This window comes from Pararge aegeria, chromosome 14, assembly GCF_905163445.1.
Source record: "Pararge aegeria chromosome 14, ilParAegt1.1, whole genome shotgun sequence".
NCBI classification, from domain to species: domain Eukaryota; kingdom Metazoa; phylum Arthropoda; class Insecta; order Lepidoptera; family Nymphalidae; genus Pararge; species Pararge aegeria.
In genome coordinates, this window is record NC_053193.1 from 18368349 (window position 1) to 18393388 (window position 25040).

At 41.7% G+C, this 25040-nt stretch overlaps 1 protein-coding gene across 1 annotated transcript; it reads right to left on the reverse strand.

The window, feature by feature from the left end:
• Nucleotides 1-9080: 9080 nt before the first annotated feature.
• Nucleotides 9081-13321, reverse strand: LOC120629506 (chaoptin-like). The gene is made up of 5 exons (XM_039898451.1): nt 13123-13321; nt 12694-12829; nt 12507-12617; nt 9477-12430; nt 9081-9361 (listed from the first exon to the last, which is right to left on the reverse strand). Exons 1-5 carry the CDS (start codon nt 13319-13321, stop codon nt 9081-9083), a joined length of 3681 nt encoding a protein of 1226 aa, XP_039754385.1.
• Between the last annotated feature and the right edge of the window lie 11719 nt (nt 13322-25040).

Genomic DNA, 25040 nt, shown 5'->3' on the forward strand with positions numbered 1-25040 from the left:
CTTAAGTCCCGTTTACAGTAGTAGTAGTCTATCGTTTGTACAAAGCGCAGAGTAGGAGGGCGAGAGTAGCCATGCCACTGGGACACCTAATTGAGTTATATGTGATGGACAGACGACTGTAGAGCGTTTATTCATTTCATTGATTTAAATAATGAGACAAAATAATGCAGCCTATATACTCGGTACCTTTCCCTGTGGCCTCTACTTACTTTTTTTAGTCAGCGCACAAATGTTTTTTATATAATTACGACTCTCTAATGACCGACCCAGCTCGAAGTAGAAGCAACCGTCACGTGTGTTAGTTAACTTTTATCTCGACGAGCTCGTATTTCCCAGTAGGTGTAGAATTTTAATGCTACAGTAATTGGGAGAGGACGCAATTAGAGTCGGGCGCTCGGGTACTTCATTACCACGTGTCCGTCGCGCGCGCGTCCTGCGCGGGGACTGTGGCGGCCAAAGATACTTACTCAATTATATAGGTGTCGTCGCACAAAGCCTCTCACTGTATTTACTTCTGTTGTTTAATATCAACTTTCAGAATGTTCATTGTAATCTGTCGTTTTTATCTTTCATTTTTCTAATTATTTTTTTCAAATTAATGAAAAATTCCCGCAAAACTTACAATCTGTTATGCAAGTTACATTAAATAACATATCAAAGATACCCGGCTCACCTTGTTCTGAGCATCTTCTAGGTGTTCCTAGAAGATGCTCAGGGCGCATTCGGAACCCGTGTCGCTTTAGTTCAGATAACCATCACAACACTACAATAAGAAAATGTACGTTTGTTGTCAAGCGAAATAAACCTACATATTTTACTTTGATGATGGTCTCGCAAATGCTTTTGTGTAAACCGGCGCGAGTGAAACTGTGTAACCCATATTTTTGATTTTATGAGCGACGCGGCGCCTGCTGCTGCGATGTAGGCGCGTTTCTTTCAGTCAATGTTGACTCTAGTAAGTATTTCACGAATGTGGAGCAGCCGGAAAGCGGGCCGCCTCGCCGGCCTCGCTACGTACAGACACCGACACCGCAGGCGTGGAAACAATCGTCACTGTCTCTCCCAAAAAAAAAAAAAATTTATTCCCTTTTCTTTATTGTGTGGATTAGATATTGACCCTTGACACCCCTGTTGATGGGGGTTGACCTCTGAACATTGGAATTAGTCTCTCATTAGCACTGATTAAAAATCATAATATCATTCATATCAGCTGGCCGTGTGCTCATTGGTGGGCTTCAAATGACTTTGAAATTATAATGCAGAACTCTCAGGCATGCAGGTTTCGTCACGATATTTTCGCTTAAAGCGCACATAACTAACAAAAAGTTAGTATCATATAATAGGAAGTAGGTTCGTTTTAAGTAAACTCACTCGGCCCCCGAAAGTGAAGCCGAAGTCCTACACACTAGGCTTTCAGCGCTTATGACATCTCATACGTAGCATATATTTATTATGTAATCATCCAATATTGTAGGGAATCAGGATTACCTACATTAAGTTCTGTAAATATTAAGTACTGCAGAACTCATTTTATTTGTCTGCGTAAAAAACATTGGTGATTATTGCTAATGACATAATTTACTCAGTTACTTTCTCCGCGACCGCAAAATTGAGCGCAAAACAAGAGCGCACGATGTTTTGGTTAATTGCTATCACTATAAACGAGCATAGCTCTCCCGAACACAGAACAATCACAGGGATTTAAACAATTAGCGCCTCCCAATGGGACGGGGAATCAGTGGAGCTCGTCGGCATCAGGACCCTGTTCAACTGAATTCATACCAAAGAGCGGTTTATTGAAATTGTTTTGAAATTTACTTTGCCCACAAGATATAAACCTGCTACCATCAGAATGTGTGTCAAGGGCTCGTCTAATAGCGCAACGGCGTATCTAAAAGCATCCGCATTGCTCGGTGAACCTGCAGGTATATTCTTAATCTATCTAAATGTGCAATTACGTTAGAACAAGTAGATAATTGTCAATCAATTTGCATAACCTAACCTCAGTGGCAAACTGATATGAAGTCATTGACACTGAATTGACTCGGTTGCAAAATACCAGATATTGGATGGCGTTCCGCAAGCAACTTTGGATAGTTTCTTACGTAATTTCATATCCATCAAGATTCAGAATATATAAGCAGACAGGTGGTAATGGAAAGAGCATAAGACCAAGTTTGCCACCACTAAGTGCATGGGGCATTGTCGGTTTTTAATACCATAGAGAATAAGGTAATACCTTCTTAAAATATCACTTTCTTTATCAGTTGTCTGTCAAACTTACATTGAAAAACAAAGTTCCTCAACTTGACACAATTTTAACTTAAACGTAATGACTAAAAAAATAGGAATACCCACATATCAGCATGAATCCTTTTTCATACCAGGGCAGTGCATTCCATTCAATGTTTCGGTGACTACTTATCTCACGACAGACTTGCGACAGGCGTAGATCTTGCAGTGTTCGCTGTCAAACGTTACCTTTTAAATTTTTTGTATGCAATATCAATATATTGTATATTTTATGTATGCAATTAAATCTATATACCTACTACCCAAGGCAAGGTATGAAAAGGGATTCATGCATTTAACTCTTTAGCGGTCATCATTACAGTAACAGTATAATTTTTCTAATGTTTCTTACATATCGTATTTGGGTTTGAGATGCTACGCCGACAGTTTCCGGTGACAGTTCATAAATTCTCATAAATCTGAATAATTGTCGTCGGCACGTACCTACCGACACCACCCCCAGAGGCCGACCGTGCGTCAAATATTCTTATATTTGAACACAAAAACGGATTCTTAATGTAGGGTATACCTTTCAGACTCACCGCACCACCAGTGTCCGGTGGGGCCGTCTTTTGGCGCTTTCATATCGCAATTTCAAAAAGCAGACGGCGCACGGGACGCCTTTTGGGGAGTGTTCACGCACACCGCGTGCCCACAGGAATGGGGCTCTGACTGCCGTCGTCCGCCAGAGCTTCGGCCGGTCTAATGATCTACATCTCTCCACTTTACACTGAACTTGACGAAATTGCATACATAGATTGCTTTCGTATCCACAGCGCATACTTGAAATGGATGTATTATAGGTTCTCGGAAAACATTACCGTGGGTTTTAAAAAATAACCTGTAACTAAATATTTACAATATTTTATGTTATTACGACAAAACCGTTAACACGGATAATTCAAATATAGCAGCTATATGACAGTGTGTCACAGTGTGTCACACAATATCCAAAAGGCCAGTGTATAGGCCTGGTCGCCAGAATCAGAAAGAGAAAAATCAGTCGAAAATCCATTAAATTTGGAAAGCCGATACACGAAATAGCACTCCAGATTCGGGGAATCGAAACGAAATGTTTGTATTTTGATATTTATGACAGAATGATGAAATATTTTTGGTGACAGCATTTATTGACTGTTTGATAATATAGTTAATTGAAACAGTCTCGTTCTTTTAAAAGGAACAATAACAGTGCAGTATTTAGACTAACGGGCTAGACCAAGTAAATAATAATTTAATCAATCACATAAAACATACTTATTGCAAAGCGATATAGCTAATCTCAAAATGTAGAGTGATATATGAAGAAAACAGCTTATAATAATTGATATATTTGGGAACGTTATCAGGATAACTTCACTGAGCAGTTAGAAGGCGTTTCCGGATACTGCGAGTCTATATTAGCGCATTGAGGTAGGTCTGAGCTTTATATTCTCGCCTCTAATCGCGGAAAGGAGGGCGTTCCCAGCTGTGGGACTCTAACATGCGGTTGATGATGTAGAGTACGCAACAATTATTCGCAGAGGCTTAAATGTTTAATCTTCAAAAATAATTAATAGAATGTTAAGTATTCCTGGTCAAACCGTAAAAGCCCTGCGTATCCTTAAGGTATATGCAAGAAACTTAGTAATATTTACTTATTTATTCGGTATACTAAGGGCCAAATAAGAAGGCTCAGAGTCACTCAGTGGGCGATGGAGAGAGCTATGCTAGGAGTATCTCTACGTGATCAAATCAGAAATGAGGAGATCCGTAGAAGAACTAGAGTTACCGACATAGCTCAGCGAGTCGCGAAGCTTAAGTGGCAATGGGCAGGGCACATAGCTCAGAGAACCGATGGACGTTGGGGTTTAAAGGTGCTGGAATGTCGACCCCGCACCGGTAAACGCACCGTAAGTCGTAGGTAGGTAGGTAGTATCAGGCGAGTCGCTGGGAGCCACTAGTGGCAAGCGGCTCAGGACCGTGTATTGTGGAGCTCACTACAAAAGACCTATGTCCAGCAGTGGACGTCAATTGGTTGACATGATGATGATGATGATGAGGTTTATTCGTTAGAAGAGGTTGGGAAGTACCACGTAAACCCAGCGGGTAATGTAATTGTTAAAGCGTCACTTCAATTAAGCTTATGATCTAGTATGTTTGGAGAGTATCGTTACATAGATTTCTTATTTGTTTCCGACCGAGCTGTACGCAGCGGTAGCGGCAGGGAGCTCTAAGTGGGGGAGGGTAAGGTGCAAGTTGCGGCGGCCGCAGTGGCAGTGTCCGCAGTGTCCGCAAGTTGGAGCAAGTCTTAGCGAGTTGTTTTATCGGTAGCAGCTGGCAGCGACGCGGTGTCGCCGGGAATGGACTGGCGCTGCTCGTTTAATGTTTAATTGAATTTCTAAAAATTAATATCTAGTTTCCCGTTCACGTGTATTTGGAATTAACAACTCAGTGAGCATTACTAATATTATAAATGCGATAGTGTGTTTGTTTGTATGTTTGTCTAATAATATGACGGCCGACTGGCGCAATGGGCAGCGTCCCTGCTTTCTGAGTCCAAGGCCATGGGTTCGATTCCCACAACTGGAAAATGTTTGTGTGATGAGCATAAGTGTTTATGTATATATAATTCATAAAACTATTCATCATTCATCTTAGTACCCATAACACAAGCTACGCTTACTTCGGGGCTAGATGGCGATGTGTGCGTTGTCGTAGTATATTTATTATTATTATTATTAATATCTCGTAATAATATAAATCTGAATCTGATGGGGATGAAATTTGTCTCGCAGATAGACCATATCCTGGACTGATATATTTATTTTGTATTAATTTATACGGTATTAACGAGTTCGTATTCAGCCCATTCAAATGTAAGTCGTTGTGGGTTTTATTAACCACTTATTGAGAAATAATATAAGGCTCTATAATATCCAACTGTGACTGTGTGTGTGTATAAGATAATCGTCAAGCTATCTGGCTAGTACTAATCTATAAAAGTGAAGAATTTCCTCACTTTTACCATAAACTAGCCGTTCATAACAAAAAAATTACCTTTGTTCGTAAATAGCTATATTGTCACGGGAAAACTTAACATTTACTTTATTTTCAAGCATAATTATCTAACTTATGGCCTGAGGTCATCTACCGTCGCTTTAGGGAAGCGAGACCAAAAATGCCTTCTAAGTTTTACTTCAAATTCAAATTCAAATTCAAATTCATTTATTTCAAGTAGGCCTACTTTATAAGCACTTTTGAAACGTCAAGTATGTATGTTTGTGTGACTCTAGCACCGGTTCGGAAAGCAGATTCTACCGAGAAGAGCCGGCAAGAAACTCAGTAGTTGCTCTTTTCCAACATCAACATTTACAATCATTTATTTTTATATTTATGTTTAGTATAGATCTAAGCCCACCAATCCGCACTGGGCCAGCGTTGTGTACTGCCCTGTAGAGTGCCGGTAATGGGTCGATATGACGATGAAGATGATGATCTTAACATTGTTGTTTGTATAGTGTAATTTTAATATTTATAATTTTTGTATCGCATTTAATGTGCGTTTTATCTGGGCCTTATCTGAACTTAATAAATAAAATAATTAACATTAAGTTGTTAACATCATATTAGAAACCTTTAAGGCAAGAAACAGTCTCTCTATTCCTCAAATAATAATTATATACTTCAGATCCATCAAGAATCACGATACAAAACAGACTTATAAGGTTAATTTGTCTGAATAACGAGTGTACGACTGATCCTAAAGTATCTCTAATTAGAAGTATTAGCGATAAGTCAACACGCCTCATTACTCTCGTTAGAGACAGCTGGGCTCATTAAACTGTCTCACGTCTCATTAGTGACTAATCCGCTGTTCTGAGAGACCTAATGACACAGGTGATACCTACTCTAGTGGACCTCCCGCGTTAAGTCGTGTCGGTCGTAGCGTGATTCAGTTTATAAGCTTTCTCAATAAACCAGCGAAGATTTCTCAAACGGAAACAAAGTAATTATTTGATATCGTTGTCAGCCTCTTAACGTCCCACTGCTGGGTCTCCTCTCTCATAGGAGATGCTTCAGCCGTAGTTTTTGGGCCCTTTTTAAACATCAAGTCATTCTGTTTGTAGCCTTTACCGCCGGTTCGGCAGATTGTGTAGGCAGATCAAGCAACTCAGCAAATCGATCTTTTTCAACATCGTTATGCAGTTTAATATAACAATCTTTAGATTTTTTTTGAGAGATGCGAGCGGAGTAGCCTACTTCCAAGCAGTTTAAAACTTCATCAATCGTATAGTAACCGCGACTGATTAAATATGTTTTAATACATTTGATCAATCGCAGGTAGATCAGATATTACCTTTGGCATAATGTTACAAAAGCATATCCCACAAAGGTGTTTGCTACATATATAGGAAACTGTTCGCGATCGATTTTATTTTTTGATACAAAAAGCTCATCAAAAGAAACCCATCAATTTTCAAGGAACGCACTGGTAACGTTCCCCGTGTATTTCATAAGTAATATTCCTTACCTATTCAAAACTAAACTTGTCAAAATCAACAAAGATTTGAAATAATTGCCCAGAGATATAATGCATCTTGGAATTTAGGATAAAGGATACTTTTGCTCTCGGGAAAACAAACAGAGCAGCAGGAATTTGTAAAACCAATAAATACACGAGCAAAGTAGCGGGCCACAGCTAATAATTTAAAGAACTGTACTTCCATTACAAGGTAGGTCCTGCATAAAATCGGTAGCCAACACACAAATAAACGTATGTACTCGTATCAATATTATAAGAACCCTCTATGTGCTTAACTTTACAAACAAGTGATCCAATCGTCAGTTCATTGAATTCATCTACTTCACGACGCACTCGAAGCTGACTTCGCTGTCATTTATCCAAGTACAGACTTGCAGCGGGTGAGTGTTCCCGACACGTGGAAGCGGACTGGAAACTAACTTGTTTTCTTAAAGCCCGAATAAAGACTCGCGAGAAGTTAAATGAACTTACAGGGACGTCTGTGGGGTTCACGTGATATGTAATGTTGTATTTTACGATGTAGGTTGGGGTAGTTAGTGGATTGCTCCGGAAAGCTAACATTTTGTTAGCGATTGAACTGACTATAACCTACGCTACGACATATTACAATATGTTGTGACGTCACCGTCAAAATCATTAATATTGAATTGCTTAAATAGTAATTTGCTTTATATAATTTGTTGTAATTGAAATCAACCCTGCTCTCTGAGTCCAAGGCCGTGGGTGAGAGATTCTGATGTGTGCGGTCGTGAACGGTTAACGTTACGCCAAACGACGGAAGAATGTAGTAAGTAAGTATGTCGGAATTGTTGTTTTTTTAAAGTTCTAAAGAACAGTCCGCGACAAACATACTACTATTTTTTTAAGTCGATTCATTCGCGGACGAAGTCGCGCGGGTCCGTTAGTCGTTAAATATTACTTTGGAAATTTCTTAGATTCAAAAGGAATCTTTGTCAAGAGAAATTTGTCTCTATACTAAATAAACTAAACGCTAAGACTGGCTTACTATACGATACGTTATACTACATATAAAACGTTATTATGAAAATAAGGAGCTCTCTTTTTTCCCGGAATAAAAAGTATCCAATTTCTATTCCCGGTATGTGAGCTAACTCTGTGCCAAATTGCATTAAATTGATGCGGTTGTTGATTGGACACAGCTAACAAACAAACATTAGACACACTATCGCACTTATAATATCAGTAAGGTCTAATAAAATATTATTCTCATAATTATTTACCAAACGCCTTAAATAGGACCATTATTTCACTTTTTATGCAGGCTACATTCCTTCTTATCCGACTGCTCTGAAAGGAAGGGTAATGTTTTAATCTTCGAGCTTATTGCACTTCTTTGCCTGAACGTGACAATAATAATGTTAGCAATTTCGTAGCTCCCCGCGTAGAGTTGCGTAGCGCGTAGCGGTGAGTATGAGTTATTTGTCGTCTCAATCAATCAAGTTCTTTATATTAATAGTAATAGTATAATTTTACATTTTAATCTTATTATCAAATTATTTCTCTTACAACTCTAATATTTCACTTTCGAGTCGCCACTCAGTGAATTTCACTGTTGTGTATGAAATTATGAAATCATATAAGTCTTTCGTCGTCGATCTTCGACGATCGTTATCAACTTCAAAAGCAGTTCACTACAGCGCGGGTTGTGGGGTTCTCTTGAACACTCGGTCTTGAACTATACAAAAAGCTAAAGTTTTGCTGTATTAACAGAACATTAATAAAAGAGTTTAGTAAAAAATATTTATTTTTGGTTTTTCATCGGTGAGAAAATTGTAAATGTACAACGTAACGAATGCTTAGTCTAACCTCACGAATTATAGAGACATTATATCATAATTAAAAATTTCAAGTCACAAATATAACCAAACAAAGAACTACTTCTACTTTTATTGCAGGCGAGATCCATTCCTGAATCATAATTGAAATCATACCTAGACTTAATTCCGTAAAAGTGTTACAGACAAAATTAAATACAAAATTCAGAAATCTGGCTCCGAATCTGGCCACAATATAATTTGTTTTATTAAAATTCGTTGTAAATATAATATTACAAAAACTTTCTTGAATCGTCTGGACTTGTTTACTTACAATCTATATTATACAACCTTTTCTTATAAATGGGGTATAAAATCACAAACTTATCACCATTCTTGCACCATAATAAAGAGATTCTCTCTTCGTCGGTTTTCGCAGTCTTCACACGCATTGCACTCGCGCCGCACGCCGTAGCGGTTCACTCGCGCTAGCTGGCCACCAGCAGCAGCAGCGCAAGTGCGGGCAGCGCCGGGCAGCGCGGGCGCGGCGCGCGGCCGGACAGCGCGCGCGCGCCGCACTCCACCTCGTCGCCCAGCAGCAGCAGTGGGCGAGGCCGCGCGTCCGCCGCCGCGCAGTCGCTGCGCCGCGCCGCCTCGCGCGCCGCCCCCGACCCGCCGCCCACCTCGCTGCTCCACCGCCGCAGCCAGCGGGCCGCCCACGCGCCCGCGCAGCCGCAGCGCAGCGGGTTGCCGCGCAGCAGGAGCCCGCCTGCACACACACGCAGCTTCGTCAGGGAGCGCCGCCCTGCTGACGCAGAACGCACGGAACACAATCCACGCTCGTCTGTACTTAACCTAAAGTAGAAGTTGAAAAAGCCACTGACCCGGCAGCAGTTTGGTGGCGAGTCGGTGCCAGTCGCTGAGGTTGGCGTACAGTGCGGCGGGCTCCAGGCCGACCAGGCGGTTGTGCGCCAGTTCCAGCGCCAGCTGGGGCACGGTCGCCAGCGGCGCCAGCAGGCCGGGCGGCAGCGTCGCCACGCGCGTGCCGGCCACGCGCAGCAACAGCGCGCGCTGCCGCCCCAGCGCCGCCAGCGCCGGCGCCGCCACGTGCGCCAGCGCGCCGCCGCGCAGCTCCAGCACCCGCAGCTTGGGCGCGCGCAGGCGCAGCAGCTGCGTGTCCAGCCGCGCGCGACGCACGCGCAGCGCCAGCGCCTCCAGCTGCGGCGCCGCCGACACCAGCTCCGCCAGCGGCAGCTCTGCGCCGCGAGCCGCGGGAGACTCCAGCGCCAGCGAGCGCAGCGATGCCAGCGCACGGAACGTGCTCGGCTCCACCGCCTCGAGGTGATCCAGCTCGTCCATCCGCAGGCGGAGCAGGCGCCCGAGGCCATCAAAACAGCCGTGCTGCAGTCGCGCGATGGGGTTGCGGGACACATCGAGCGACATAAGGTGGGGCAGAGCTTCCCACATGGTGGGCCGCAGCGACGTGAGGCGGTTGCCGGCCAGGTCGAGCGCGCGCAAATCTCGCAGCCACCGTACGTCGGCAGCGCCGAAGGCGGAGATGGCGTTGCCGCGCAGGCTGAGCTCCGTGAGGTTGCCGAGCGGAAGCGGCGGCACGGCGCGCAGCCCCGCGCCCTCTAGCGAAAGGTGGCGCAATCGCGGCACGTGGCGGAATAGCTCCTTGAAGTTGGCCTTGAGCGCGTTGTGCGCCAGGTCGAGGCGGCGCAGGCGCGGCACGCCGGCCAGCGTGTGGTCGGGCAGCACGCTGAGCGCGTTGCGCGCCAAGCCCAGCTCGCTCAGGAAGGCGGGCGCGCGCAGCATGGCGGCGTCCAGGTGCTCGATGCGGTTGCGCGCCAGCTGCAGGCGGCGCAGCGTGAAGCCCACGCGCGCCAACGCGCTGGCGGGGAACAGCGCCAGGTGGTTGCCGCTGAGATCCAGGTCCTCCAGCAGCGTGTTCTGGAACACGTCCCCGGGAAGCGCGCGCAGGCCGTTGCGCGCCAGGCGCAGCTGGCGCAAGCGGCGTAGGCCGTGGAACTGCTCGGGCGCTAGCTGTTCGATGTGGTTGTCGGAGAGGTCCACCATTTGTAATGACGGCATCTCTGAGAACGCGCGCCGTTTAACCATGCTAATGTTATTTTTGTGCAAGTTCAGTACGTTTAAATTTGGCAACGTGCCAAATACCGATGTATCGATTAGCAGCAGCTTATTGTGGGACAGAAAAATTTGCCTCACGTGCTGTCCCACCGAATCGAAAAAATCTCGCGAAATGCTCTGTAACAGATTGTGCGACAGATCTAGAACATTAATAGAAACTAACTTTCCTCCGGAGAGTGTCGTCAGTCTATTGTAGCTAACGTTCACCGCGAAATTTGTACCCTCATTCGAGACGTTCGATAAACATCTAGTCGATAATTCAGCTAAATTATTTTCTTGCAAATTCAATACTTCTAACTTCGGCAAATCGACAAACGCTTCGTCGGCGATAAGTTCCACAACATTTCCGGCTAAATTTAAATAAACTAAGTTTCCTAAATTATAAAATCCTCGTTGGCTAATATTCTGCATGCGATTATAGGATAAATCTACGCTCTGTAGTTCCGGCACTTCCTCGAGAAACACTGAATTTATTTTGCTTATGTAATTATACGACAGTCTCAATTCCTTCAATCTGTAAGAAACGTTGGAGCTACTCGTTTCACTCGGGAATTCTATCAATTTATTGAAATCTAAATTTAGATACTCCAGCGCGGGGTAGCCGAGCAAGTCGTTCGAGGACACCAAATGAATGTTGTTATTGTCCAGATTTAGCCACGTGACCGCCGGCGCGCCTCTGGGCAGCATGCCGCCGGGCAGCGCTGCTGACAGTTCTAGCACCCGCAGCTCCGTTAAGTTTGAAAAGACCCCTGCCTCCACGCCGTACAGGTCGTTGAAGCTCAGCACCAGTTCCCGCAACCGCAGCGGCGGGAACGAGCCCAGCGAGAGCTGCGCGAGGCGGTTCCCGCGCAGGCTCAGAGTGGCCAGCGCGCCCGCCCACGCACTGAAGTGCTCGGCCGCCACGTGCGATATGCGGTTGTAGCCGAGGTCTAGATACTTTAGGGACATGGGGTTGAGATGCCGCAAACCGGTGGGAAACGTCGCTAAGAAATTTCCAGCGAGAGACAGGTAGCGTAAGTTGGGAGGCAACTCCGCGACGTCTTCGAGGAGGTTGTACGCCAGCGACAGGCGGCTCAGGCCCGCCAGGTCGCGCAAACGCGCCGGCAGTGCGGCCAACTCGTTGTGGTCTAGGTCCAACCGCTCCAAGCTGCGCGCGAGCGCGTGGACCGCCGCGTCGGATATGTGTTTCAGGTCGTTGTGGGCCATCGACAGCTGCTCCAGGTGGCCGCAGTCGAGCACGAAGGACGGCACACTCGTGAAGTCGTTGAGGTCCAGGATGAGCCGCTTCAAGTGCGGGCCGGCGGGCAACTGCAGGCGCAGGTCGTTGGAGAGCTCGTTGTGGCTAAGGTCGAGCGCGTCGAGGCGCGCTGGCACGCAGGCGGCGGCGCGCAGCAGGTTGTTGCGCAGGCCAAGGTGACGCAAACGCGGCAGGAGACGCAACGCGCGGCACGGCGGCGCGGGCAGCAGGTTGTCGGCCAGGCGCAACAGCGCCAGCGCGCCGGGCAGTGCGCCGGGCGCTAGCACGCGCAGGCGGTTGCCGTCAAGCTCCAGGCGTGCCAGGCGCCGCAGCGCCGCCAGCGCGCCCGCAGGCAGCGTGTCCAGCGCGTTGTTGCTGAGCGACAGCGTGCTCAGCGACTCGCCCAGACCGCCCCACTGCATCTCCGGGTCCAGCTCGCTGATGTGGTTGCTGCAACCGACCAGAGACCAACTGAAGCCGATCGCTCCGATACGAAGACTTCAAAGGATATCATAACCGACCATACTTCTGCAGATTGAGCCAGTTCAACCCCTTCAGCAGTCGCAGCGCCGCTCCGGGCACCTCCGTGAACTCATTGTAGCTCAGGTCCAACGACGCCAGGCTGGCCGTCATCGACCTGTCGACAGGAGCACAACGTGCGGTTTAGCGCGGCGCAGTGCTGCAGTGCAACCTGCGGCGCGGTGTGTACTCACGCGAGGGCGCGCGCATCTACGTGGTGCAGCGCGCAGTCCACGAGCACGAGCGTGCGCAGCGGCCGCGCGTCCAGTGCCGCCTCGGGCAGCGCACCCAGCCGCGCGGCCGACACGGCCACGTGGCGCACGCCCGCCTCTAGTACACCACAACACTCTCGGTTAGCACGCCCCCATAGATACACTGCACCACCTCTTGAGCGTACTTTTTTCTTTTCTCTTTCTAACTGACATTCTAGTTTTTTATTCGCAAGTTGTGGCAGTCTCTAAGTGGGCTTACAATATAACATTAATGTGTTTTTTAATGTTTTGTTTAGTTTTATAAGAGTTATCCAGAAGAGTTGTCCATTAAATAAATAAATAAATAAAAAAAAAAGTTTGGAAAATTTGATTCACTTATATACATTAACTTTAGAAAATATAAAACAATACCTGTTTCGGGAAAGCGGTGGAACGGCACGTTGTCGCAGGCGAAGTGGTCACCGCGACAGACGCACAGCGGGTTTGCGGTGCACGGCCGCGCGACTGTCGCGGCGGGCGCGGATGCTGAGGCGGCGCGCGGCAACAGCGCCAGCAGAGCTAGCGCGCGCAGCAAGGGCCCGCGCCGTGCCTCGTGGCGCCAGGCCCGCATCACACGCCCTGCCTGCCAGCGGTCCGCTACGTTAAATGCATCACCAGCTCGTCAGATCGACCTGAGCCGCCTGTGACACTGAAGCTGATAATATGTGATGATAATATCTTCATAGCACGCATACAACAGAATCTACAAGATATTGTAAACAAAGTGTAGCAAGAGAGTGGGGCTAAGCAGGATCCAAACCAAATACATGGTAATTTCTGGCGAAATATAACTAATATATACTATAAATATACGGCAGTTGATCGGAATCAAAAGGGCCGTTTAGACGTGTTAAGTTTCAAAAACTGACTGCTGAGCTTCAGTGATGGCAAGGAATTTAGCCAGCATTCTTAGTCCGGGGCGCGTTTGGAACCTTCGTCGCTTTGGTTCTAAGTTAACTTAGAACCAAAGCGTTTTTAGTTTTCATTGGACATCGGTTTGTCTAATCATATCTTAGTGTCAAATAAACTCAAAAAATGTAGGTTTATTTGATTTTAATCTTTCATACAAAGATTCATTGCTATAATATAAGAATTTTGTATATACTTTTTACGCCTAATTTTTCATAAACGCGAATCAATACTGAGCCATACCGAAGCGTGGCCGTACTCAGCTAGTTTAGTATAAATAATTTAGTATATATTTACACACCTTAATTTAAGCAGCCAGTGAGTTATTGTACCTGCGCTTTAAAGCATATTACTTCATAAAGTAATGTTTGTAGCAAATAACCTGATTTTGATAATGATAGTGGTCGTGGGGTAGCGGCCGCATGGGGAGTGGTCGGTGCGCTGAGGCGCCGTACTCCGACTTCGCGGATTTATGTGACGCCCGGCCGCCGCAGACAGAAGCTGTCAGGTGCGGCTTCAGGGCTTACTTCTACTACCTTCTTAGCGATCATAATCATCGTCAAGTGCCATCTTCATATTGAAGATTGGAGGTCAGCGGGTGGAAAATCATATGATGATTTGCCTTTTCGACGATCTACTTGACGTAACGGTGGATGGTATTTGTGTGATTTTAAGTTGCAGGTCTCGGGTTCGGTTCCCGACAGAAGCAATTCGGAGATTTCTTAATTTCTGAATTTTCGAGACGCTTTAGCAGTCGCAGCTTTTCTAAAAAAGAAGTGCCGCTAAGCGATGTAACGTTCCGATACGATGTCGCCTAGAAACTGATAAGGTATGTATTGAATATAACTGCCAAACTCCCCAACAGGTTAGCCCGCTAGTTTCTTAGACTCCATCATCACTTACCACCAGTAAGATTGCAGTCGAGGGTTGGAAAGTCACTAGGCTGCTAAAAATACAACGAAACTCCTGCTTAGTTTGCCATAATCCCTGAAAACCTTACAGATCAGCACAATGTAATTTATAAATGAAATTTATTTATTTCAGGCTTTAACTAGAGGAATAAAATAAATATAAATAAATAAATATACTACGACAATATACACATAGCCACCTAGCCCCAAAGTAAGCGTAGCTTGTGTTATGGGTACTAAGATGACTGATGAATATTTTTATGAATTATATATACATAAATACTTAGAAAATACATATAAACACCCAGACACTGAAAAACACTTAATGCTCATCACACAAACATTTTCCAGTTGTGGGAATCGAACCCACGGCCTTCGACTCAGAAAGCAGGGTCGCTGCCCACTGCGCCAGTTGGCCGTCGAAAATACTTTAATGTCAGAAAAATTAATATAAAATTGAAATCGAAATTAATATTGATTCAGTTCATATTTGGGTTGCGCAAATATGATCATATTTCTCAATTTCGGTCTCGTCTCAAGTGGTTACCTATCAGACTTCGCCGGAATTTGCACATTGTTTCTATTCTGTACTGTGTTTTATTTCATCCTTCTACTCCTCTTTACTCAGGTAAAGAGGAGAGAGAGGTTTCAATTTGTAGGACTCCCAGACGAGCTTCGTTCTACGAGGAAGTTAATCTTGAAAGTGCCTGGTCACAAATCCTCCTTCTTCAACGGATCATTTACGGTTCAGGCTATTAAAATATGGAACGCCCTGCCGTTAGATATCCGTGAGGCACAATCGATTGGGACCTTCAAGAAACTAGTGAAGGATCATTATTTGTCTCTATCAGCCGAACATAGCTGAAGCGGATCATTTTAAGTATGTAATTTTAATTATCTATGTGTTTCATATAAATTGAGGATGTTATCTATTTATATAGGTATTTATGTTATATATTTTGTTTGTATTTATATGTAATATAATTATATTGATATATATATTATAGTTATATATATAATATATATATTTTATTTATATATTTGTATAATTTTAAATATTATTTATTGCACCACCTACCTCTTTTCTATGTTTTTTCCTTTTAAGCCATTGGTTGCCATTGTACTCTCTTGATATGTATTTATATCTCTGTAACTACTTTTTTTCTTTGGTGTACAATAAAAGTGTATTCATTCATTCATTGATGGTGGTTGGTGAGGAAATTATTTTATGCATAGAGTATTTAAACACTACACTATATATTGCTTGATATTTCAAACACCCATTTATGAACAAATGACGAGAAAATAATAACGTAGATATAGTCCGTTCATCGTCACTTGACGCGTGGTCTATTTTTGTAGTCTGTGGCTCAGGAGAATATAAGCAATTGGCGGGATATCACGAAATATTATATACGTAGTTTATTTTCACAATTATCAGGATATTGTATTATTATGAAGTTGTTTTTTTTTATTCTATTCTACACATTATTTTGTTTTAAAAGCTATTTTGTATTCTTAATAATTTATTTGCAATATTTTATTTCTAAACAGTGCCAAATTCGGGCATGAAACCCATTTTATCGTTCGTTTAAATATCTACTGTTGATCTGAACCGGGAATCAATCAATCAAAAACCTTAGACCTCGAACAAATTTGCTCGCAATGGAAGTAAAAGCAGAGTGTTTGTTTAGTGAAGTTTGAAATTTTGTCGATTGTTTTATGTCCTAGTAGCATAATCTACTATTATTGTTTCTAATAACTTGATTATATATCTATGAAGTTGTTGTATTCATTAGGATGAATTAGATTTGAAGTTTTTATGTCAAAAGTCGAAGTCAAAGTCAAAAATAATCTATTCAAGTAGGCCCATAGGTGGCACTTTTGATGCGTACTTAAGAATTACACGGTAGTGAGATGATGGCGGTAACCACATTCGTAAACTTAAAACTAAAGCTACGAGGGTTCCAAACGCGTCCTGGTCTAAGAAGAAGCCCACAACAAACTTAGCCGGGTGTTTTTTTTTTTTCGTTATCACCATCTCACAATGTCATTTTAAATAATTAGAAGAACAACCTGGTTAGAGCAATAATTTACACCCAAGCTTTTTTATCGATTACGTAGTCCTTTATACTATAATAGGACTTTTCTATAAGCTTACGTTTAATACAAACTTTGAACTTTTTAAGAGACATCTCCAAGATGTCAATTGGTAGTTTATTGTAGAATTGTATGCAATATGGTTTAGTTTAATTACTTACCATTAAAATGGTTTGACTCTTTTGTATCTCAATGCTGCAATAAGGGCGAGTGTGGTTTCAACTAAACTTTTAATTTATAATGACCCAACACAAAAGCATCATCATCATTAGGTGCAATCTTTATGTTGAAGTTCGGAGGCCTTATTGCACAAGGACAATTCGGCCAAATGTATATAATCGGAACAGTTCTCTCCGCTCAGTGAATGCTGAATTAGCCGTTCCAAAACTATACCGAGTTGCTTCGGTACGTTCCTGTATTACAGCCTCTTATTCTTCTTTTCATCTGGATTTTCCCTTTATTTGAGATTTGCTATAAAAACCTACTTAATTATCAGAAAAAAAGCTTAAAGGGATCGCACGCCATAATTCCTAGGACATAACACTATGGAAGTACGCAAAATAAAGAAACCTAGCTATTTCAACGTCAGTAATATGTCTAATTTTTCTGACTGCCTAGGACATAACACTATGGAAGTACGCAAAATAAAGAAACCTAGCTATTTCAACGTCAGTAATATGTCTAATTTTTCTGACTGAGTAGGCAGCCGAGCTTAGTTTACCCGCTAGTGAATCTATATGGGCACCCCACTGTAGCTTATTATCCAAGGTCACGCCCAGAAAAACTGTCTCTAAGGAAGTCTCTATGTTTTAGTGATTCACCATTTATATTACATTTTTATCAATTTTCTTTACATTTGATAAAATAAATTCGACACACTTTGTTTTTTTGCATTTAAAAGTAAGTTGTTAACTGTAAACCAGTGCGACACATGCGACATAAAACTGTTTACTTCGTCATAGTTAACTTTACTCCTATCAGTCTTAAAAATTAGAGATGTATCATCTGCAAACAATACAATGTCGCATGTTCCACTGACATGGTTCCAATATTCTCTCATTTAAATTTTCTCTCTCAGGTAAATATACTAAAAGTAACGAAATAAATCTTTGTTGTTGCAGAGCAACACATTTAAGTTGTTTCAGTTGACGGATTTACACGAATTAAACTATAAACTTATTATATACAGATACTTTTCATCTGGGTAGGTCCTTTTGAAGCGGCCATATTTTTATTATATTCGAGGAAAAGCTTATCCCTACAATAGAGATTTCAACCAGCTTCCCTCGAATGTGAATTATTGCCAGCTATTTAATTTTTATAGTCGGCTGCACCTTGCTTGAAAGTGCAAAGCTCAGAAATAAGAACAGGCGGCAGAAGGTAGTAGCGCGGCTACGACCAGCGGTGGAATATTTGTACACGCATGTTACAATACGGTTCCTTTGAGGGTTTGTATCGATCAAATCGGCTTCACAAGTAGGCACGTAATTTCGGTAAAGGGCCACGCACCGCCGCCCGAAGGTCGCTTGATCAATTATTCATAGTCAGCTGCCATCCGCTCCACGCCCGCCCTGCGCTCGCCCTGCGCCCGCAAGCTCCAGGCATGAAGCTGTCAGGAAGTTATACAAGTGCCAAACAATAACACAACCACATGATAAAATCAAACGAACATCCAGAACTGAAGTTCGATCATTATAATATTTTATTGACTTCCTTCGAAGATGGTTTTTAATCATCGTGTAGATTTTAAGAGACACTTTTGCTCCTGCAATGTGATAAAAACTCAAAGCAAAACCTTTCTAAAGCTGAGCCAATAAGTGGCCGGCTAGTGTGATCGCGGCTGGCGTGACCGCTTCCCGTAATTATTTTGTAGAGAATTATGATAGAATTCATTAAGGCGTAACTAGTTGTTATTACAATAGTGTTTAACGAACCTATCAAATTTTCATTCTCTGACAGTTTTAAAACAAGTGCCCTAGATTACAATATCACCAGACATCACGTTTGGTCGTAATCCTTACTAATATTTTAAAGAAATCGTGTTTTTTAGTTTTTTTGTTTGTTTGTCGTTCTTCTAGACCCTAACTAATCCACCAATTAACTTCATTTTTGGTATAGAGTTACTTAAGAGGACGGAGAGTAACATTTAAAACTTTTTATCCCAGGAAAACAAACGGCTCCCACGATATTTGAAAACCTAGACGAAGAAAGCGGGCAAAAGCTAGTCTAAGATAATAGCTGGCTAACCTATTAGGGATATATTAGGGTTCAAATTGAAACCATATCCTTAAATATAAATAGAAATAGAAAATATTTATTAGTACAATAAATCTTTGGAATTCTGACCCCTAAACTAGGAAATCCCGTATCTTAGGGGCCAGTGCCTTCCCATACATTGATTTAATCATTGAGATTATAATAATAATAATAAATATACTACGACAATACACACATCGCCATCTAGCCCCAAAGTAAGCGTAGCTTGTGTTATGATAATATCTAGTGCACTTTAACAAAGGAGTTCTCAACACACCTGAGAATAGAATGCCGACTAGAACGCGTGTGTGTATGTGTGTGTGTGTGTGTGTGTGTATGTGTGTGTGTGTGTGTGTGTGATTATGTGTATGCGTGTGTGTGTTTATGTTTGTGTATGTTCCTACGCTATGCAGAAGTACGATACAGAGATACAGCACCAGGTTAAACTTAAAGCTTGTCTTCCGGAACCCCTTCTATGATATAAAAAAAAGAACAACGGTTGATGGGGTCATAGTAGAAATAGTATGTGGGTGTACAGTTTCATTAATGACTGTTGTCAGCGGCGCGGGCGCGGGGCGGAGGGGAAGAGGGAACTCTTATTTGCAGCGGATATTTGTTTGTGTGTCTATTAAACTAATGACTGTAACAAAGTCACTAACGACCCATCGCCTCCCGCCCCACCCGCATTGGTCGCCAGGAACGACTTCACTTGATTATTTCCTCCTATACGAGGATCTTTATCTTTTCCTTGGTGGTGGCGGCTAATATATTAAATAAAACATGCAGGGCACTCTTGTGCACTGCCGATAAGACTGAAAAAACTTAGTCAATGTTCATATTTTATACACATATTGTATACAATATATAGTTCATGTGAAGCGTGCGGTGGCAGCAAAGCGAATAACGCGCTTTTTGTTCACTCAAAGACGCGCCTAAAGAAGGATTGTCTCCAATAATATAGGTATTCGATGTGCTCACAAAGCATGTAATTTCTCTAGTGACAGTATTTTAATAAACTACCGCATATTTTACCAGAACTTGTACAAATATTCAAATATTCTTTATCCACGTAGGCCTATCAAAGGCCCTTATAAAGCGTTATAAATATAAGTTTACATAATTGTGAGGTAATAGTGATAGCTTCGTCCGCCAACTTAAACCTAAAGCTACCAGGGTTCCAAACGCACCCTGGTCTAATAGCCCACAACAAACTTAGCCGGGTAATAAACATACCCAAGCTTTTTTCATTGTTTAATACTGTATAGCCTGTAAAGCAGGCCAGGAATCACACCCCGACAGCGGACTCGTAAAAAGTCTCGACCAGGAGCGGCGTAAGTGTGTTTAGCAGTCAATTGTTGAATGAAATCACTCAAAGTATGGCAGTTATATGTAGGGCTATGAAGCCTCGGTTCAAGAATTATGTCTTTTTCGACCGTCTAAAACGTGCGAATTTCATTGTTTAGTATTGTTTAAACAATCCTTAACATTATAATATAATTTTTGATAATCTTACGTTTTTATATAAACTTTGAACTTGTTTTTCGGTAAAATAATATACCATTTCCCTTGAATGAATCATTAATTTTATGTAGCCTAGTATTTTTGCTTCTAATATTCATATTGTTACAGTCATTTTCTATTTAAAATGTGTTAAAATTAAATTTTCAAATATGTACTGACTATGCACCGTCATTATTTAAAATTCTTTATATTTGTACCTTTATGACTCTCTTAGGCCCATTAATATATTGCAAGAACGGTACAGTTTTCTTCTGCAGTACGAAAATATAATCAATATCAGCACCATTATCCCACGATAAAATACCGTAGGACATATTAATATTTGATAATAATAATATTATTAAATATTAGTATGTATTGATATGAAAGAAACTAAAAATAATATTTCTATATCATCATATGACGCATCGTTTTAACCTCGTATGCTGCAGAGCTAAGTTTGTTTGATAAATGATTTATATGCGGACCCCATTTAAGTTTAGCATCTAACGTTATTCCCAGAAAGATTTGTCGTATCCGCCAGATCCAATTCCTCCTTTTTAAGTTGTACAATGGATTTAACTTATTCTACATTGGGAAATGTGCATTATTAGCCTCAAACCATTGTACTTCTTTAGCGAGACATTAGTTTTTTATTCACAATACCTGCCTACGGAGCATTTTATCACCATGTTAATGCTACGCGGACGCTACGTCACGCTACACGAAACAGCTACGTTTGTATATTTTTACAATGGGACTTACTGTTACTATCGAATTCAAAATTCATTTATTACAAGTAGACCTAGTGTATGAGCTCTTTTGTAGACTCTACCACCGGTTCGCAACACAGATTCTTAGCAAATTGCTCTTTTTCAACATCATTTCACAGTTTAACTATTCTTAGAATTTTTCTACCCTGTGATAGATGAAAGCGGAGCGGCAATTCAAAGCAGCCTTGCCATTAAAAAAACTCATCAATCCTATAGTAACCACGATTGATTAAATGTATTTTAAAAAGCTGTTTAAACTTCGATCTAATATAACCTTCGGTATCATGTTGTAAAAGTTTAAACCCAAAAGATTTCTGTACATTTTTTAAAAGATATGCTGTATTAAACCTGTGTGGCGAAGAGAGTGCCCAACAAAGGGCGACTTCTGAATCAGAAAACGCGAGTACTTCCTTTATTTTGATGTGGGTTGACAATATATTATATACTGAATTTACAAGTCGAGCAAGCAATACTATTCCATTTAACTCTAACCTAGCTAGCGTGACCGTTGGTTTTACCGGTGCTACACGGGATTTAGAGCAAATAAGTGTAATTATAGGCCTTTGATTTCTGTTTTTAACGTATAAGTATAAAACAGAGCCAAATGCTTGCTCACTAGCGTCAGAGAATGCGAGAAGATAAATTTCAGAAGTGTCTTCTATTCCAACATGACGAGGATACTTAAGATTCTGAATAATAGGCAGTTCAATTATATAATTTTGCCATCTTTCCGTATGTGTTGAGGGGGACACTCGTCCCATCCTATTTTTAGAAGCCATAACTCCTTTATGAGTAATTTAGCGAATAAAATGACTGGACCAACAAGACCTAGAACGTCATAAAGACGCGCGGTAGCTGAAAGTATAGCTCTTTTGGTACAATCACTCTGCGGTTGCGAAACTCTAAAAATAAATTCATCAGATGCGGGAAGCCAATGAAGACCAAGAATCTTAAAGGAGTCATCAGTGTCAAGAGAGATCAGATTGGCGGTGAAATGAAGGAATGTGTCCGAGCAATTCAGTCGAATTGCTGGTCCATTTCACTAAGTCAAATCCACCAGCCTTAAACAGTTGTATCAACTCTTGAGCTATCTTTACCGCTTCATCTAGAGATGAGGCGGAAGAAGCTAGGTCGTCCATGTAGACGTCTCTCTCAACAACTGATGCAGCGAGAGGCCATTGCTGGCGCTCGTCACTAGCCAGCTGGCGCAGTGTGCGTAATGCCAAAAAGGGCGATGAGCGGAGACCAAAGGTCACTCGAGTAAATTCATACATTTCAAGTGGATCCTTTGGTGAAGATCGATAAATAATGCGTTGATATTTGCGGTGCGGAGAATTGACATATATAGACAAATACATTTGGCGGACGTCAGCAAAAAATGCGATGCGGAAAATGCGGACATTCAAAAGAATGTTAAATATGTCTGCTTGCAAATTGCAACCAGTATACAAAATATCATTTAAAGATAATTTCCTATTTGCGGAGGGTTCTTCTATTTTAAGAAGAGAATAATCAGTGGGACAAGAACCATCTAGTACGATTCGTACCTTGGTACTCTTGTCTTCGCGTATCACTGGATGATGCGCTAAGATATAACCTGGTGAAGCAGGTTCATCAGGTGGTAAGCGTGTGAGGATACCCTTATCAAGGTAATCCTTAATAACTTCATTATATCTAATATGAAGTTCGGGATCTCTAATGAATCGTTTTTCCAGATTGAGAAAACGCTTCTTTGCGGTAAAATACGAATCACCTAATAAATTAGGATCTTCTTTAAAGGGAAGATCTACCGACTGTTGGCGTACAGTGGAAGCCGTATATATGTCCTCACACCTTTGTTCATCAGGACTTAAGAATTTGCGGGAAGGAGGCTCTTCTATTGTCCAAAATCTCTCTAACATTTTATCTAAAGGTTCACTCGTGAAAAAACACAAAGCGCGGGAATTATTAAGTTTAGATAAAATAGGTGCATCGCCCATAATTATATAACCCAAAGAGGTTTCAAATGCGGAAGGCATATTTTCATAACCATTTATTTTATCAGCCATTGCTATTTTGCGATACACATTTACCCCTAGTAATATATCAATTGGACCAGGTTCTGCGAAATCATCATCAGCCAGAGGTAAATTTTTAATAAGACCATCAATGGCTGTGATGTCTACTTGAGAGTCAGGCAGTTGAGAAGTGATTCGCTCAACTACAAGAGGGCGTATTGAGTATTCATTCGCGTCATTAAAACGAGATTTAAACGTAAATTCTGAAACACGATTTTTTTCGATACTCCGCCGATGCCTTGAACTTCAGAAAAACGACTCTGAAAGCTAATAGGTAGCGAATATTTTTCACAGCAACTGATTGAAACGTAATCTCTTTGCGATGCGGGATCCACTAGGCATCTTATAAGATGTGCACAATTATTTTTATCATACACTCTTATTTTCGCAGTACCTAACAAAGTGGTTGTTGTGACGCGTTCTAAACAATCATATGATACGTTACATACCAAAGTGGTATTCGTGGTCTGAGATATAAAATTATTTTTATTTAGTGTATTTTCACTAGAGGAGCTTGTCGAAGGTGCCTCAGTAATAACTGATGACACGCGAGGCGAATTAATTGCGTTAGGAGATGAGGGCGGTTTACCTATGTTAGATTTGGACGTTTTAGGTAATAAATCTTTAGCGTTGTAATTATTGCGTTCAAAATGCAATTCAGTATGATGTGATGCCGATGAGCACTTTTTACAGTTTCGCTGAGAAGAGCAGTTTAAAGTTTTATGATGAGTCGACAAACATCGGTTACAAAAATTATTATTTTTTACATGTAAATGCCGCTCATGCGGAGACAACTTCATAAATGCAGGGCAAGAATAAAGGTGTGTGTGTTGACCAATTTTACACAAACTGCAAGCTGCACTATTTAAAGTGTTTACAGTTTCTGTACTTACAAAACTTTTGGTAGAAGGCTTCGGAATCGAATTCCCCTTATATCTATTTTGAGGTAATTCTAATCCTTTATTAAGAGAGCGCGACATTACTTTATTCTGTTCCTTCACAAATTCTATAAGACTCCTATAGGTAGGAATTTGTTTTTTGCGATTTATTATCTCAAACATTTTAACTGTATCAGCATCTAATTTAAGCGTGGCTAAGTGAAAGAATATAAAATCAGTAAGATCGATTTTTAATTGTTTGAGAGCTTCTACTGAAGAATTAAATGTATTTATAAAGCTATCTAATGAATTAGCATTAGTACTAGCAAGCGGTTTAAATTGCAATAATTGGTTTAAATAAGCGCAGGCTAACGAACGCGGATCGTCGTATTTTTGTATTAACGCCTCCCAAATAATAGGATAATTTTCTGCGGTGGCTGGCAATCCTGCACATACAGATGCGGCTTTCCCTTTTAACCTACCAACTAAATAAAATACCTTTTCATTATTGGTTAAGTTAGGATTATCATGTATTATGTTTTTAAACTGCTGGTAGAACAAAGGAAATTTAGTTAACTGACCGTCAAACTCAATTAAGTCTATAGGCGGAAGATGGGATTTTAATTTAGGAAAACTAGAGATAGGACGTGCGCTGTCATTCTCTGAACTCGTATTAACAACATTAGAGTGACGCTCCATTATTTGTTTGACATAGCAAAACATTTCTTCAAATGAAGTCCACGATTGGTAATTAATCATAACCTTTGGATTCAACATCAACTGCGCCTCATTGAATAAATCTAAATTTAACTCAAACTCTTTGCGTAAAGTGTCTATGTTTGAAGCCTGAGACAATAAAGAAAGCAGCTTACTGCTGTCCGATTCGACTTGAATAGCGGTGTCAAA

Bases quoted from the DNA above. Each gene is read 5' to 3' on its own strand.
- LOC120629506 (XM_039898451.1), bottom strand. From the start codon at position 13,321: ATGCGGGCCTGGCGCCACGAGGCACGGCGCGGGCCCTTGCTGCGCGCG. The intron at 12,830-13,122 runs GTATTGTTTTAT...GTGGTGTACTAG, and splicing joins CCACCGCTTTCCCGAAACAG to AGGCGGGCGTGCGCCACGTG. The intron at 9,362-9,476 runs GTCAGTGGCTTT...GTGTGTGTGCAG, and splicing joins CGCCACCAAACTGCTGCCGG to GCGGGCTCCTGCTGCGCGGC.